Source organism: Ceratotherium simum, chromosome 29, assembly GCF_057802395.1.
Source record: "Ceratotherium simum simum isolate JZ-2026a chromosome 29, ASM5780239v1, whole genome shotgun sequence".
In the NCBI taxonomy this organism is placed as follows: domain Eukaryota; kingdom Metazoa; phylum Chordata; class Mammalia; order Perissodactyla; family Rhinocerotidae; genus Ceratotherium; species Ceratotherium simum.
In genome coordinates, this window is record NC_141928.1 from 2,918,523 (window position 1) to 2,932,400 (window position 13,878).

Sequence of the window (13,878 nt, forward strand, 5' to 3'; positions counted from 1 at the left end):
CTGTGGGGACAGGCTGCCTGGTCCAGTAGCTCAGGGCAGCTAAGTGGTGTCTGAGGTAACGCAGCCTGGTTGCTCCCTGTCACACTATGCTGAAGCCCCGGCAAAGAAATTTGCAAAGTCTGGTGTCAGTGCGGTGCCCATGGAGATGGACCTAAGGTCCTATGCCCCCTTGACATCCCACCCCTTTTGCTAAACCTCTGGTCTGGCCATCCTGCCCTTCTCTCCTACTTGGGGAGCTAGTGTGGTCAGAATGCCAGTCCACGCACACTGGCCAGGAGAAATATCAAATCGCAGGAGTTTTGCCCTCTGCTCCTCCGCTCATGTCACCCTCCTACTCTTCTTAGTGGGCGTTTCTACGCATCTTCAGAACCCCTCCACAAAGTGCCCGCAGCGTGCTCAGGCTGAGCGTGACTCACAGTACAAGATGCGGAGGATGGCCTCAGGGATTTTGGGGGACACGTCCTCACCTTCGGATGTGAACGGCCTCAGTGCGTTAGGTAGACTTGATACCAATATCTGGCTCTTTCTGGCTGTGTGACTTCAATTTCTCCACCCGTGAAATTCAAATAATAGCATCTACCTAATGGGGCTGGTGTAAGTAGTACTGGGTATATAGTAGGTGCTCAGAGTTTTTTTCTCTGCCCTCATGTCAAGTATCCAATGACTGGCTCAGACCCTGAATATTCTGGAAATCAGATGAGGGAGATATCTTCGGCAAACCCTTCAAGGCCTGGGGTATTGTTTGGGTATACTGGGTAGTGAGAAGGGGGCTTGGGAGCTGGGCTTTCCTTAAGCCACAAACTAGGCAGGCCCTTTGCAGCAGAGGGGTCCTGGGAGCTCTCTTGCCTGGGGACAGCATGTTCCTGCCAGGGGAAGTGAGCCTGATTCAGCAGGCAGCTTGGTGGGGCCCAATGGGAAGGAAACACCCTCTGTGATCATCTCTTACCTCCTTGTGGTGCAATCAAAGAGCCTGGGGGAAGTAGGCGGCCCTGTGGAGGTTGAGAAACTACAGGCCCAGGCTTGGGCAGCCCTATAAGAGCGGGCCGCCTCTTCGAGGTCGGAGACCAGAGGACATGGCGTGGCGCAGAGTCGCCGTGGCCCTGGGGCCTGCTGGCCAGCTCCTCTTGCTGCTGTGCATCAAGACCCTGGCTGCCGACACCTGTCCAGGTGAGATGGACCTGAGTTTTCTGGTCCTTGAAAGCTGGTAACTGCCCACTCCTTGACCACGTACAGAGTCCCGGGTTAAACCCTCTACACAAGTCTTCTTCTGAAGACTGTCAACAGCTCAACTTTATCCTCAGGCGAGGAGATGGCTTGCCCAGGGTCCTTCAGGGGGGAAGGAGAGGGATTTACGCTGGGGTCTGGCTCTCAAGCCCATGATGTCCTGCACGGAGCTGCACAGTTGGTTGGACTCTGTCACTGGGGAGGAGGAAAACGCCCCTCACTTTCTCCTTCTCCTGTGGGCTCTCCAGAGGGCGCTCTGAGATTCTCCAATCCAGGGGCTCCCGCACTTCCTTGGGGGTTTGTTAATGCAGATTTCTGGCCCTCACCCCAGAGAGTCCAATTCAGCAGATTCCGGGGCTAAAAGGCAGAGTGGTCTCCATCCTGCTCCTAAGCGGGTGGATGGGGCCCACGCCTGGAGAGAGACTGCTCCTGAGGACGGTCCAGCCTCCTCCGGAGTTGACAACACATTTAAGGGGGAAGCATAAAAAGTACCTTCCAGTTTGCTCCAGAGGAAAGAGCATAGGACAGGCAGAGAGGAGCTACACCAAAACTCGGCAGCCTTCTGTGTCCCCAGTGACAGCATCGCTGATTTCATATTCTCGAAATTGTCTCTCATGAGGATTTTTGAGTTTTGTAATCAACACAATTAAACTCTAAGAAGTAAATAAATCCCTGGTTCCAGTTCGGCCGGAGCTCGCTCTGTGTCCTTGGGTCAAACACGTCCCCTCTCCAGGGGACCTACAGGGACCCCTTCCAGCTCAGGAATCCCTGGGTCACAGGCCCAAGGTCTGAAGGTGAAAATGCTATGTTGACCCCAATTCCCCACGTTTCTTATAAATATTTATTGGTATTATTTATTGGAAGTACCCACTTTTATGAAGGTCTTCTTAAATGCCGTGAATTACACTAAGATTTGTTAAATTTGCATCATCTGGTCTAATCCTCTCCACAGCCTACTCCTGTCCCTCTTGGCAGCCCAGGGGACAGAAGCCCAGAGGGGTGGAGTGACTTGCCCGGGGACACACAGCACTGAGGGGCTGGGTTCCCCTCGGGCAGGGCGGACTCCGAGGCCAGGGCTCTGCCCTGCGTCACCTCCCCACCTGACCAGCACCCAGCAGAGGCGGGAGAGCCTCGCTGCCAGGCTGACTGTCCAGCTGAGGCAGGTGACGCTGGCCATGGCCATCTGCCCAGGCCCGAGGTCACTGCGGGGCAGATGCCCTCAGATCGGGCAGCCTGTTGCCGGTTCTGCGGGGCCATCAGGCCCAGGACGAGCGCCCTGATTGGCACTTTGTGCTTCTCCGCAGAGGTGAAGTTGGTGGGTCTGGAGGGCTCCGACAAGCTCACCATTCTCCGGGGCTGCCCGGGGCTGCCCGGGGCCGCGGGGCCCAAGGGAGAGACAGGCACCACTGGAGGGAGAGGTACGTGCTCCAGGATGGGGGGTGCACTGAGTTCTTGCTCTTCTCAAACGAGACCTCAAGTTGGGCAACACCCCCCTTGGTTCCCAGGTCGGGAGCTTGGGTCTCGTCCCTGCTCGGAGCCAGTACCAGAAGCCGACCGCCCAGGCCCAGCGGGGCTTCTGAAATTCCCATAGAGGAAGCGGGTCTCTGAAGTATTTTATGAGCTCATGTTTGGGCACGTTGTCATAGAATACCTGCTTCTTGCTCCTTGATCCGATACAGGCCTACGTGGCCACCGGCCAGAGCTCTGACTCTTGTATCCCTCTGTATTCTCATCTGAAAACTGAGGCCACAACGTCCTCCCATCTCTACCTCAGACAAGGAAACTGAGGCTCCGAGTCAGCATTTTCCCGGGTCTCCCAACAGGAAGGAGCAGAGCTGGGCCTTGACCTGGGTCGGCTTTGGGGCACGGCCAGAGGGTTCTCGTGAGGACCTCCTATGTGCATGCTACCTCTCCCACCTAGGTGGCAGCCCACCTTGCATGGTTTCAGGTCTCCAAGCCTGGTGCGGAAGGCGGGTATGCGCCAAAAGCTCAACAAAGCGAGTGCCCCTGGCCTGGGGAGTGCGTGGATGCTCGAGGTTGGGGGGCAGGGGTGGACATCGCTTTGGAGACAGGGCGAGCTTGGAAGTCCCCATGACTCACACATTTTGTCCAGGCTCAGGAGCCGTGTGGGGGGCTCTGTCTGGTCCTGGGGTCGGGAGTGCTGTGTGTGCTCGCCGTGACAGGCTCTAGGCAGAACACTGGGGAGGAAGCTCTTCCCCATGAGAGGAGAAGAAGCAGTTCTGGGTCCACCCTCCCCTGGACCAGGTTTCCACGAGTGGGTGTGGTTAATCTGCCCCAAGCTGAACCAGCCCCCCCACCCCGCTCCGCCCAGCCCTCCCGCGGGCTGCTGAGCATGCTGGTGGATGTCCCCCTGCTCCACTGAGCCTGGGGCTGCCTCTCCCGACCCTCTCACCCATCACTTGGGATGACTTCAGGGGAGGGGACGGCCCTGCTCTGGACTCAGGTCCGCGTGGTGGGTGGAAGCCTGAGCTGGACGGTCCTAGCCCCCTGCTAGCATTGACAATGTGGCCCTGGGAGGCCACGTGGCTCCTGACATCTCCTCCCTGGAGATGGAGTCAGAACCTACGGGGAGGGGTGGGTAATTGCACCCTGATCCCTACTGCATCCAGGGGCTCAGGCACAGCGCAGAGCTGGCTCCTCCCTCCCAGGACCCACTGCACGAGAGGCGCGCTGTCTTCTGGGGGACCAGGTGTGACAGTGTCTCTGAGGACGTGTTCCTTATTCCAGGCCCCTGACCAGACACGAGAGCTCTGTGAGGGCAGCCTGGACCTGGGCCTGCTACACAGAGGTCAATGGAGGCTAGAACCCAGGTGGTAACCCTGGGGCCCCAGCTCGGGTGCCGGTGTGGTCTGCACCTGTGCCACTGTGGGTGCTCCGTCACCGCCGGCTGCAGTCACTGCCAGGCTGTCCCGGGGGCAGCGAGTCTGCGGCTTGCTCGAGCTGGGACAGGACAGGTCAGGGCTTCACCACTTGGGGCAAAGATTCTCAAGCAGAATTGTTTAGGTTGCATTTTTCTCATGATGAATCTTTGGAATTTGCAGGAGAACGAGGTTCCCCAGGAGCCCCTGGGAAGGCAGGACCACCTGGGCCCAAAGGTAACAACGTGATAAAGGGTGAAGACTCCTGAGTGGGACCCTGAGGGCTGTCTATAGAGAAATGAGAGAGATACAGAGATAGACAGACAGAGAAGGGGGGAGACAGAGACACAGAGAGAGAGCGAGACAAAGAGAGGCGGGAGAAGGAGCGAGGGAAGAGACAGAGAGAATGGGGGAGGGTGGAAGGAGAGAGGAGAGCGACGGAGAGAGGGAGACAGAGGGATGGACAGGGACCCTATCACATTTTCCGTTTCCAAAGAGCCTTGGGATAGTCCACGAACTGAGTGCAGGATCCAGGGTCCTGGGCCCAGAGTGACCGCTCCTCAGCCAGGGGAAGAGTCCCAGGTCTGAGTCCCCTTCCCCTCCGCTGAGACCCTGCCACTTTAAAAACCTTAGTAAGCCAGCAAAGCAATGAGCAAGTACTGCCAGAGCCCTTGGCCTGGGACTCCGCCCACTTGACCTCCCCAAAAGCAGAGCTGGGCGTCGGTGTCTCAGTGACCAGATGTTCTCCCCATCAGTGGCCCTAACTCTCCTGTCTCTCTCCAGGAGACCGAGGGGAGAAGGGCCAGCGTGGAGAGAAAGGTGAGCCTGTTCCGCTGTCTTTGGGGGCGCCTCGGCAGGTTTTGTCCAGGGGAGTGGTTCCCAGAGGCCACAATCATGCTCGGCACCATCCTCTGGGGAGGGTCTCAGACCCAAGTCCCTTCCATTCAGGCAATGGTCGGGGGGTCTCTGAGCCAGGGCTCAAAGCCCAGCACCTGCCAACGTTGGACCCAATGATTGGCAAGTCTACAGGATTGCATGGATGTGGACATGTTACTTATTCTATTGTTTTCTGATTTATGCTCACTTACAAAAAAATTTATAAAAATCAGAAAAGGCAAAACTCTCAGACACAGTCACATGCTCTGTCCTCAAGTAAAAAATGCAAGATTGGGGCATGGACCCAAATACCAAACGCCCCCCAGTACTTTCTGCAACAGGAAACTATGACAGAGAGATTGGGTTGAGCTTGGACTGGTCGTGATAGAACAAGAACAGTCGACTCTGCTTCAGTGAGAACACGAAGGCCCAAAAGCGAGGGCCAGGACGGCGGGCCAGTCAGTGCCCTGAGTGACAGTGCTGACCGTCAGCCCACAGGCAAAGCCAGGCACAGGGATCCAAGCAAGTGGAGGTGTGGCCTACACGTTCCCAGTGAAGCAGAGTCTAGGAACCCCTTGCTAGGAATGGGTGTCATGTGAGCGGGAAAGATCTGGATAATCGTCTCCATTCTCCATTTGATGTTCGTGGAGCAACTGAGGCTGAAGGGGATGAGGGCTCTGATCTCCAGACTTGTGATGTGCGTGTCCTCTCTCCCCACACACAGGAGACCCTGGGCAGTCTCAGTTATGTGCCACAGGTGACTGACCACGCCACTGACCTGGGGACCTGAGCCTGGACCTGCTCCCTGCCGGCTAGCAGCACACAGACGCGTGTTCCAGAACCTAAAGACAAAACACTCTCTGTACATAGTTTACTCCTTTGATTACTCAAGTAATAGGCAGCTGTTGCCCAGATAACTCTAGCATATTCCTAGCAATTCTTCAGAGGAGCTTATAATATTCCTTGAAAGGCCAGGTGCCCAGGGGACTAAGGTGGGGGCGGCCCGGGAGGTGGGGCCAGCCAGGTGGCCTGGGCTTGGCCATCACAACTGGGTGGCCTTGGGGGGCTACAGCTCTGTCCCGGGCCTCAGAGTCCTCCGCCCATGCAGATGCCCACTGTCCCTGCTTCTCCCTCCCCGCCCCCTCCCACTGCCCCCACCCTGCCCGGGGATCCCTGTCCTGGCATCCATTTCCCGGGTTCCACCCCCAGGACCCCGGAGCTGCAAGGAGCTGCTCACCAGGGGGCACTCTCTGAGTGGCTGGCACACCATCTACCTGCCCGACTGCCGGCCCCTGACTGTGCTGTGTGACATGGACACGGATGGCGGGGGGTGGACCGTGAGTGTCGGGGTCTCAGAGATGACCGTGTGTCCTTGGGCGGAGGTGGGAATCTCACAGACCAGGTTCTACACCTGGCAGGAGAATTCTCTCTCTCTGGCCTTCGTGAAATTATCTATGCCCCTCAGTCCCAGGCTGACCCCTGCCTTTCACTGAGGACGGGGAGAATCAGAAATGTTGGTGGGGTGGTGAAGCCACGTGGGAAGGAGTCCAGGCCGTGGGGTGAGGCTGAGAGGGAGCCCACTACTCTCCAGCTGTGTGGCTTTGGGCTTGTCACCTACCCTCTCTGAGCCTCCACGTCCTCCTTCGTCACATGTGGGCACCCTCCTGACAGCCCCTGGGGTCTGCGATGAGGCCCACGTGGCCATGCCGTGGTAGTGGGCCCATGATGCTCTGTGAACTACAAATACTCTCCCACGTATGGCTGAGGTGCCCCTGTGCTGCCCCGGTCTCCTGAGCCCTCTCGTGCTCCTCAGGTTTTCCAGCGGAGGAGCGATGGCTCCGTGGACTTCTTCCGGGACTGGGCCGCGTACAAGAAGGGCTTCGGCAGCCAGCTGGGGGAGTTCTGGCTGGGGAACGACAACATCCACGCCCTGACTGCCCAGGGTAGGGCCAACGCCGGGGGTTCTGGTGGTCTCGGGGCCCTGAAATCCACACGCCCTGACCTCAGACTTGGGCCACCTGGAACAGAAGACCCTGCTCCTCTACCCCCAGGCGGTTAACTCTGAGAGCAGAAGATGTCACAACTGTGACAACCTAGGACACGTATTCTCTTAGACTCTCTGAACGTTAGAATCAGAGGAAGCTGGATTATTGGGGTGAAGACCTCTTCCGGTCTCAGGGTCAATTGAGTCTTCCGAGAGAAGGACGTGAGAAGGGGGCCATGAGGACTTGAGTTAGCCCTTCTCCCACTTCCAATCGTCAGTCTTTCCTTGAAACTGGGATATTAGACCCACAGAGACCTGTCCCTTGCCTCTTCCAGGCCAGTGCATGTCACAGTCCCCACATACCACATTCACCCCGAGAGAGAGGTCTTTACCCCTAATTCTCTGTTGCATTGTATTAACTGGTCCTGAGGTGAACTGCCAAATTGTAGATCCTTATTTTCTGAAACCACTACCCCATGGCAACCTGGAAGGTGTCCACTCCTATGCCTCAAACTCTTGCAAAAGAAACTACAAATAGTTTCTTGAACTAGCATGTTAGTGGCTTAACAATCATTTGCAGGAGAACTTACACTTTCAAAATAGAGCAATGCTACGTTCCATCAAATGAACACCCACCATGGAATTTCAGGTGTGGCTTATGGGATAGCAGGGAAGAATTTAGAAATGGAGCACTTCCTGAGGTGCTTACATCTACAGGGGATTTTCATACATTCCCAGTTGAATTTTCCCTGGATGCCAAGTTCAGACATCCCTTAAGAATTTACCCAAATCCTCCACTTCCTGTTCCTGGAGGCAGAAGGACTTTCAAGGTTGGAACCTTAAAACCTTTCCCCAACAGGAACCAGTGAGCTCCGGGTAGACCTTGTGGACTTTGAGGGCAACCACCAATTTGCCAAGTACAGGTCATTCAAGGTGGCGGGAGAGGCAGACAAGTTCAAACTGATCCTGGGAGACTTTGTCGGGGGTGCTGCAGGTGAGAGTGTGCATGGGGCAGAGTGGCCTGGGCTCCAGAGCCGGATTGGGGAAGCAGAGAGAACCTGCCTGGTCTTCTGGCTCTGTCTCCCCCGGGTGACCCTGGGCTGGGGGCCTCTTGTCTCTGAGCCCCAGCCTCTCCATCTGTAAACACAGACACGAATATCTGCATCTCTGTGTAGCATGGGGACCAGGGACATAATCAGTCACCGCTCACAGGGCCGTGTCTGCAGAACAGTGAGCTGTCTGTGAGTGGGGCCTGGGGTTCCTGACCCTCATCCCTGCTGACACCTGGAATAGGACGGTCACATCACACAGGGCCTCAGAGCCCTGTTCCCAAACTGTGTTCCATGGAACACGAGCCCTGTGGGATGTTCTTTGCCAAAGGGACTTTTTGGTCACATGATTTGGAGAGGCATTTCCTACAGAACATCCTCTTGGGGACCGCCATTGTTCACTGAAGGCGCTGAGAACTGCTACAGCATGAGCCTGTTTAACTGTTGACCCCAGAGCTGCAGAGAGCAGGGCACCCCCGGGGGCATCAGATAATGGGGGTCTCCGAGTGTGTGCACCCCTTCGACACTCACAGCCTCACTTGAGCCTTCCCAGGGAGGCACAGGGCAGGGCCCACCGTCCCCATTCGGAAGGTGGCAAAGCTGAGGCTCACGGGGGGAAACTGCAGGAGCCAGAGGTGAGCTTCATACCCAGGACTGAAGATGGAGCAGGGGCCCCCAGATGAGGGCCGTGCTGTCCCCACCGGGGACACCAGGGCGACCCGGGGATGGAGGAAGAAGCCCAGAGGAGAGGAGCAGGCTAGGGGCAGGGAGGGACTTCAGGGGAGAGAACGGGTCCTGACGGTCTTGGGGGAGCCGGGAGGAGACAGGTGATGGCTGGAGGAGGAGGCCATGCGCTGTGGGGAAGGGGTGCTGGCCCAGGAGCAGGTCATGGACCTTCTGCTCCCTCTCCCCACCACGCCCAGGCAGGCTCTCCATCCCCAGAGCCCAGCTGCCTCTCTCAAGTGTGGGGGCCCCTAACTAGGAGCAAGAGGCAGGAGCAGGGCGGGGCCTCCTGATGGCAGGGCCTTTTCTGGCACCAACACCACCCTGTTTCCTCCCGGGCAGGAGATTCTCTGACAGCCCACAAGGATCGGTTCTTCTCCACTAAAGACCAAGACAACGACCTGACTTCTTCAAACTGTGCAGAGCTGTACAAGGGGGCCTGGTGGTACAACCGTTGTCACTTGTCCAACCTGAACGGCCGCTACCTTGGCGGGCCCCACCAGAGCTACGGGGATGGCATCAACTGGTCGTCCTGGAGAGGTTACAACTACAGCTACAAGGTGTCCGAGATGAAGGTGCGGCTCACCTAGCCCGCACGGCCGCATCCCGGTCTGGGCGCCTCCTCGCCCCCAGCGTGGCAACGTCGGACAGCTTCGCCACCCCAGTCAAGCACAGTGCTCCACGGCCCCCTGCTGCCCCTTTGCCTCCCAGCTCTGTGAAACCCTCGGTGTCAGAGCCCTGCTCCCCCATCACTGTGTCCCAATGCACACGCCCCCCAGCCTCACCAGAAGGAAGAATTTGGTTTTTAAAGTGTTTGGTTATGGTTTTTTTTTTTCCCCAGTTTTAATTTGTGTCTTAAAGAAGTTTTTTTTTTTTTTTTGTGAGGAAGATCAGCCCAGAGCTAACGTTTATCGCCAATCCTCCTCCTTTTTCTCCCCAAAGTCCCAGTAGATAGTTGTATGTCATAGCTGCACATCCTTCTAGTTGCTGTATGTGGGACGCGGCCTCAGCATGGCCGGAGAAGCGGTGTGTCGGTGCGCGCCCGGGATCCGAACCCGGGCCGCCAGTAGCAGAGCGTGTGCACTTAACCGCTAAGCCACGGGACTGGCCCCTTAATTTGCGTCTTGAACTTCTGCCATTCTGAGCATTTTCCCAGAGCCATTGTACAGCAGCTGCTTCTGAACCTGCTAGGTCAGGAAGGGTTAGGGTCCCCAATTAGCAGATGAAATCCCCGCCATCCACAGAGTGCACAGGCTTCCCCATGGGTCATCAGCCCCAGCCTCAAGCTTCCTCTGTTAATTGACATAAGCGGTCCTCTCCCTCCCCGAAGTCTCCTGCATCCCCTCACAACTTGCTCATAGCATCTTCACACATCTTTAAAAAGGTCACTTTGGGCCTAGAAAACTCTCGTCAAAAAAGGGGAAAAAGTCAGACAGGACATTTCTGCTTCCAGTCACGCAGAGTGGATGCTTTGGGCCAGCTGTCCCCTGAGAACGGCTGAAATGCCAAACACCGATCCCCGAGGAAGGTGCTGCCGAGTCTGCTCAGCCAAGTGGGGTCAGCCAGCTATCCACACGTGAAATACAGAATTGGGCCCCGACCTCGCACACACAAGCCTCAGCTCTGGGGTGACTGCAGACCCAAATGTGTAAAGCCGAGCAAGCCTTATAGCAGATGATAGAGGAGCGTGTTCTCCATCCGTCAGGCCAGGGAGAGATTTCTTAACTAGGACTTCAGAAGCACCAGGCGTGCAGAAAAAGATGGATAAATTCGAGTACATTAAAATCGAGAACTTCTGTCTGTCAAAGGACACCTTAAGAGAATAAAAGGAAAGGCATAGAGGGGTGGAATCACTTTGTAACATGTGTGTATGCATTTTCTACTGCTGCTGCAGCTCGTTACCAAAAATTTAGCAGCTTAAAACAACAGAAATGTGTTATCTCAACGTTCTGCGGGTTTGAAGTCAACATGAGAATTCCTGGGCTAGAAGCGCGTTGTCAGCAGGGCTGTATTCTTTCTGGGAGCCCCGGGGGAGAATTTGTTTTCTTCCCTTTCCAGCTTCTAGGGGCCACTGGCATTCCCCGGCTCGTTCGAGCACCTGTCTCTGACTCTGCTTCTGTGGTTACATCTCCCTCTGAGTGCAGCCAGGAAAGGTTCTCTGCTCTGAAGGACTTGTGTGATTACACAGGGCCCACCTGGATAATCCAGGATACCCTCCCATCTCAAGGTCCTTCATTTCATCACATCCGCCAACTCCCTTTGGCAATGTAAGGTGACATATTCACCGGCTCTGGGGTTTAGGGCAGGAAATCTTTGGCAGGGGGAACATTATTCTGCCTACCACAACCTATTTAAAAAAAAAAAGCACAGTGTCATATCCAGAGTATTTAAAGAAATCCTACAGATCAATAAAAAAATTATAACAGCTCAGTAAGAGATTTGAACAGACACTGAACAGAAGATGGCATCCACAGGACAAATACATTTATAAAAAGGTTCTCTACTTTATTAGTTCTCAGGGAAACACCAATTATAAACAAAATGACGTACTATTACGCACTGATCAGGACCACCAAAATTAGAAAGTCTGACAACACCAAGTGTTGGAGATGCTCTAGTGCAAGGGATTTTCATACTGCTGGTAGTAATGTGAATTGAGGCTACCAACTTGGAAAATAGTTTGGCATTAACTAAGAGAACAGAAGCACACATTCCCATAACCTGGCCATTCCACGTCCTGACATGGAAATAAACTGTCATGTGCACCAGGGGGCACAGCCAAGAATACCTACAGCCAAACTATTCACAGTAGCCGCATGCTGGCATCACCCACACGCCCATCGGGAAGAGAACGGAGAAAGATGCAAGGATATCCATTCACTAGAACTCCACGGAGCGATCCAAAGTAAACGGCTACAACCACTCACAGCAATCAAACGTAGTGACGAGCAATCAAACGTAGTGACGAGCAATCAAACGTAGTAACGGAATTCAGATTCGAGAGAGTATGCGCTGTGATTCCAGCTCCTACAAAGTTGTTTTCAAAAGTAAAAATGCCCTACGGTACTTGGGGACAGGTACTTAGGTGGTAAACCTGCACAAGGAAAACAAGGAAATGACTGCATTTCGGGGTGGGGCAGGGTGGTGACTGGGAAGGGACACCGACGGGCCTTTGGGGTCTGGCAATGTCCTATTTCTTCTCTTGAGTGGTGGTTACAAGCCTGTTGGCTACACGGTGATAAAAATACTTACGCTGCTCTTTTCCTTTTATACAATTTTGTGTCCAGGTTACGTTCACAAGTTTGAAACTGTTTTTTTTTGTGAGGAAGATCAGCCCTGAGCTAAAATCCACACCAATCCTCCTCCGTTTTGCCGAGGAAGACCGGCCCTGGGCTAACATCTGTGCCCATCTTCCTCCACTTTATATGGGACGCCTCCACAGCGTGGCTCGACAAGCGGTGCATCGGTACGTGCCCGGGATCCGAACCACGGCCACCAGCAGTGGAGTTCGAGCACTTAACCGCTATGCCACGGGGCCGGCCCCCAAAACTATTTTTAAAGAAAGTACACACCCTGAATCCAGGAACGTGGGTTACACGGGCATCTTTTCCTGACGCCCGGGGTCATTGACTCAGTAACTATGAAGAGAGGTCCCCAAAGCCCACTGGGGGCTCACGAGGTCCCACCAGGTCCTGGCCACAATCTCTGGTCAGAAGTAAAGTCTGTTCACTGGGATGTACTTTTCTTCCTTAGTAGGTAAGAGTCTGACAAACCCAGGAAGACTTAGAATTAAGTCTAGAATGGTTAATGTAATAAAAGTCATAGAATTATGACTTTTGTGTTAAAGAATCCGGACAGGTTTGATATTTCAGTCTTATAATGGTTAAAGAATTTGGCCTATTATATAGAAAGTTTCACAAATCCAATCTTAAATGTGTAATTAACTAATTGACTTAGTCTTGTAACTCCACATGGAAATCTTAGTGCATTTACGCATAGTATCGGAATATGTAAGAGACTTTGGGCTCGTTGCATTTCTAAGTGAAATTATTAGATTTCTAAAAATTAATTAGCACTAAGAACGTTTTGTTCATTAGGCAGTCGAAATGCCTAACGAGGAATTTGAATATATTTCACTTAGTATTGCAATTTAAAGTGTTGAAGGTGTTTAATGAATTAAGTATGTCATTTTCAACGACCCTTAGAAGCTGACGATTAAGATTTGCAGGTCTTGGGCCCGCCCCGTGGCTTAGTGGTTGGGTGCGCGTGCTCCGCTGCTGGCGGCCCGGGTTCGGGTCCCGGGCGCGCACCAACGCACTGCTTCTCCGGCCATGCTGGGGCCGCGTCCCACGTGCAGCAACTAGAAGGATGTGCAACTATGACATGCAACTGTCTACTGGGGCTTTGGGGGAAAAAATAAATAAATAAAAAAATTTAAAAAAAGATTTGCAGGTCTTACAAACATAAAAACGAGATCTATAAGGAAAATTTAAAAGATGAGGAAAAGCTATGTTTGTGAATTTGTAGCTTTCAGAAACCAAACCTTAATTTAACAGGCAAAGTAAACCTGTGAAGAGTCTTTTCTAAACACAAATGCCTCTCAAAACTCAAACCAGCAAAACTCAATGACCGTTGGAGTTGTTAGCCGCTGACGTCTGCGGATGAAACAGAACAAGAGAAATAACAAGTCGTCTTCCCCTTGGTCAGGATCCTCCCTCCAGCCGGGTCTCTCCTGAGCAGGGTGTGGACACGGCCCCGCCCAGCACGGTTTGGGCATTTGTGGACACCCGTATGGTGCTGGTTCTGTTCCCCTTCTCTCCCCTTCCTGGCCTTCCTTTGCGTTAGTTGAATATTGGCTTATAACGTGCGCGTTCTTTTGGTGTCTATTCTTGAGACTGCAACATCAGTCCTTGACTTTTCACAGCCTGGGATGAATGATTCCTTCTATCACTTTACCACCAAAGACCGTTAAAGCCCCTTAATGACCTCGACCCCTCCTGCTTTTTGTTTCCTTGTGTCAGGCACTCTAAGGATTCATTTATTTAAAGCCCTACCAGACACTGTCGTGAGCACCGTTTGGCACAGTCAGTATTCATCTTTATTGATCCTCATTTTTATGCTTTTTCTGTTACCCTATTCCTTC

The 13,878-nt window shown here is 53.9% G+C and overlaps 1 protein-coding gene across 2 annotated transcripts; it reads left to right on the plus strand.

Moving 5' to 3' along the window:
- The first annotated feature begins 1,022 nt into the window (after positions 1–1,022).
- Positions 1,023–10,585, plus strand: LOC106800297 (ficolin-1-like). Of its 2 annotated transcripts, XM_087418820.1 has the most exons (9): positions 1,025–1,167; positions 2,529–2,642; positions 4,287–4,340; positions 4,887–4,922; positions 5,704–5,736; positions 6,189–6,316; positions 6,793–6,922; positions 7,823–7,957; positions 9,078–10,585. In XM_087418820.1, the coding sequence occupies exons 1-9, from the start codon at positions 1,074–1,076 to the stop codon at positions 9,323–9,325; spliced, it is 972 nt and encodes a 323-aa protein (XP_087274946.1). In that variant the 5' UTR covers positions 1,025–1,073; the 3' UTR covers positions 9,326–10,585. The 2 variants fall into 2 exon arrangements, with proteins under 2 accessions (XP_087274947.1, XP_087274946.1); XM_087418821.1 differs by lacking the exon at positions 2,529–2,642 and having other exon boundaries at positions 1,023–1,167.
- Positions 10,586–13,878: the final 3,293 nt, after the last annotated feature.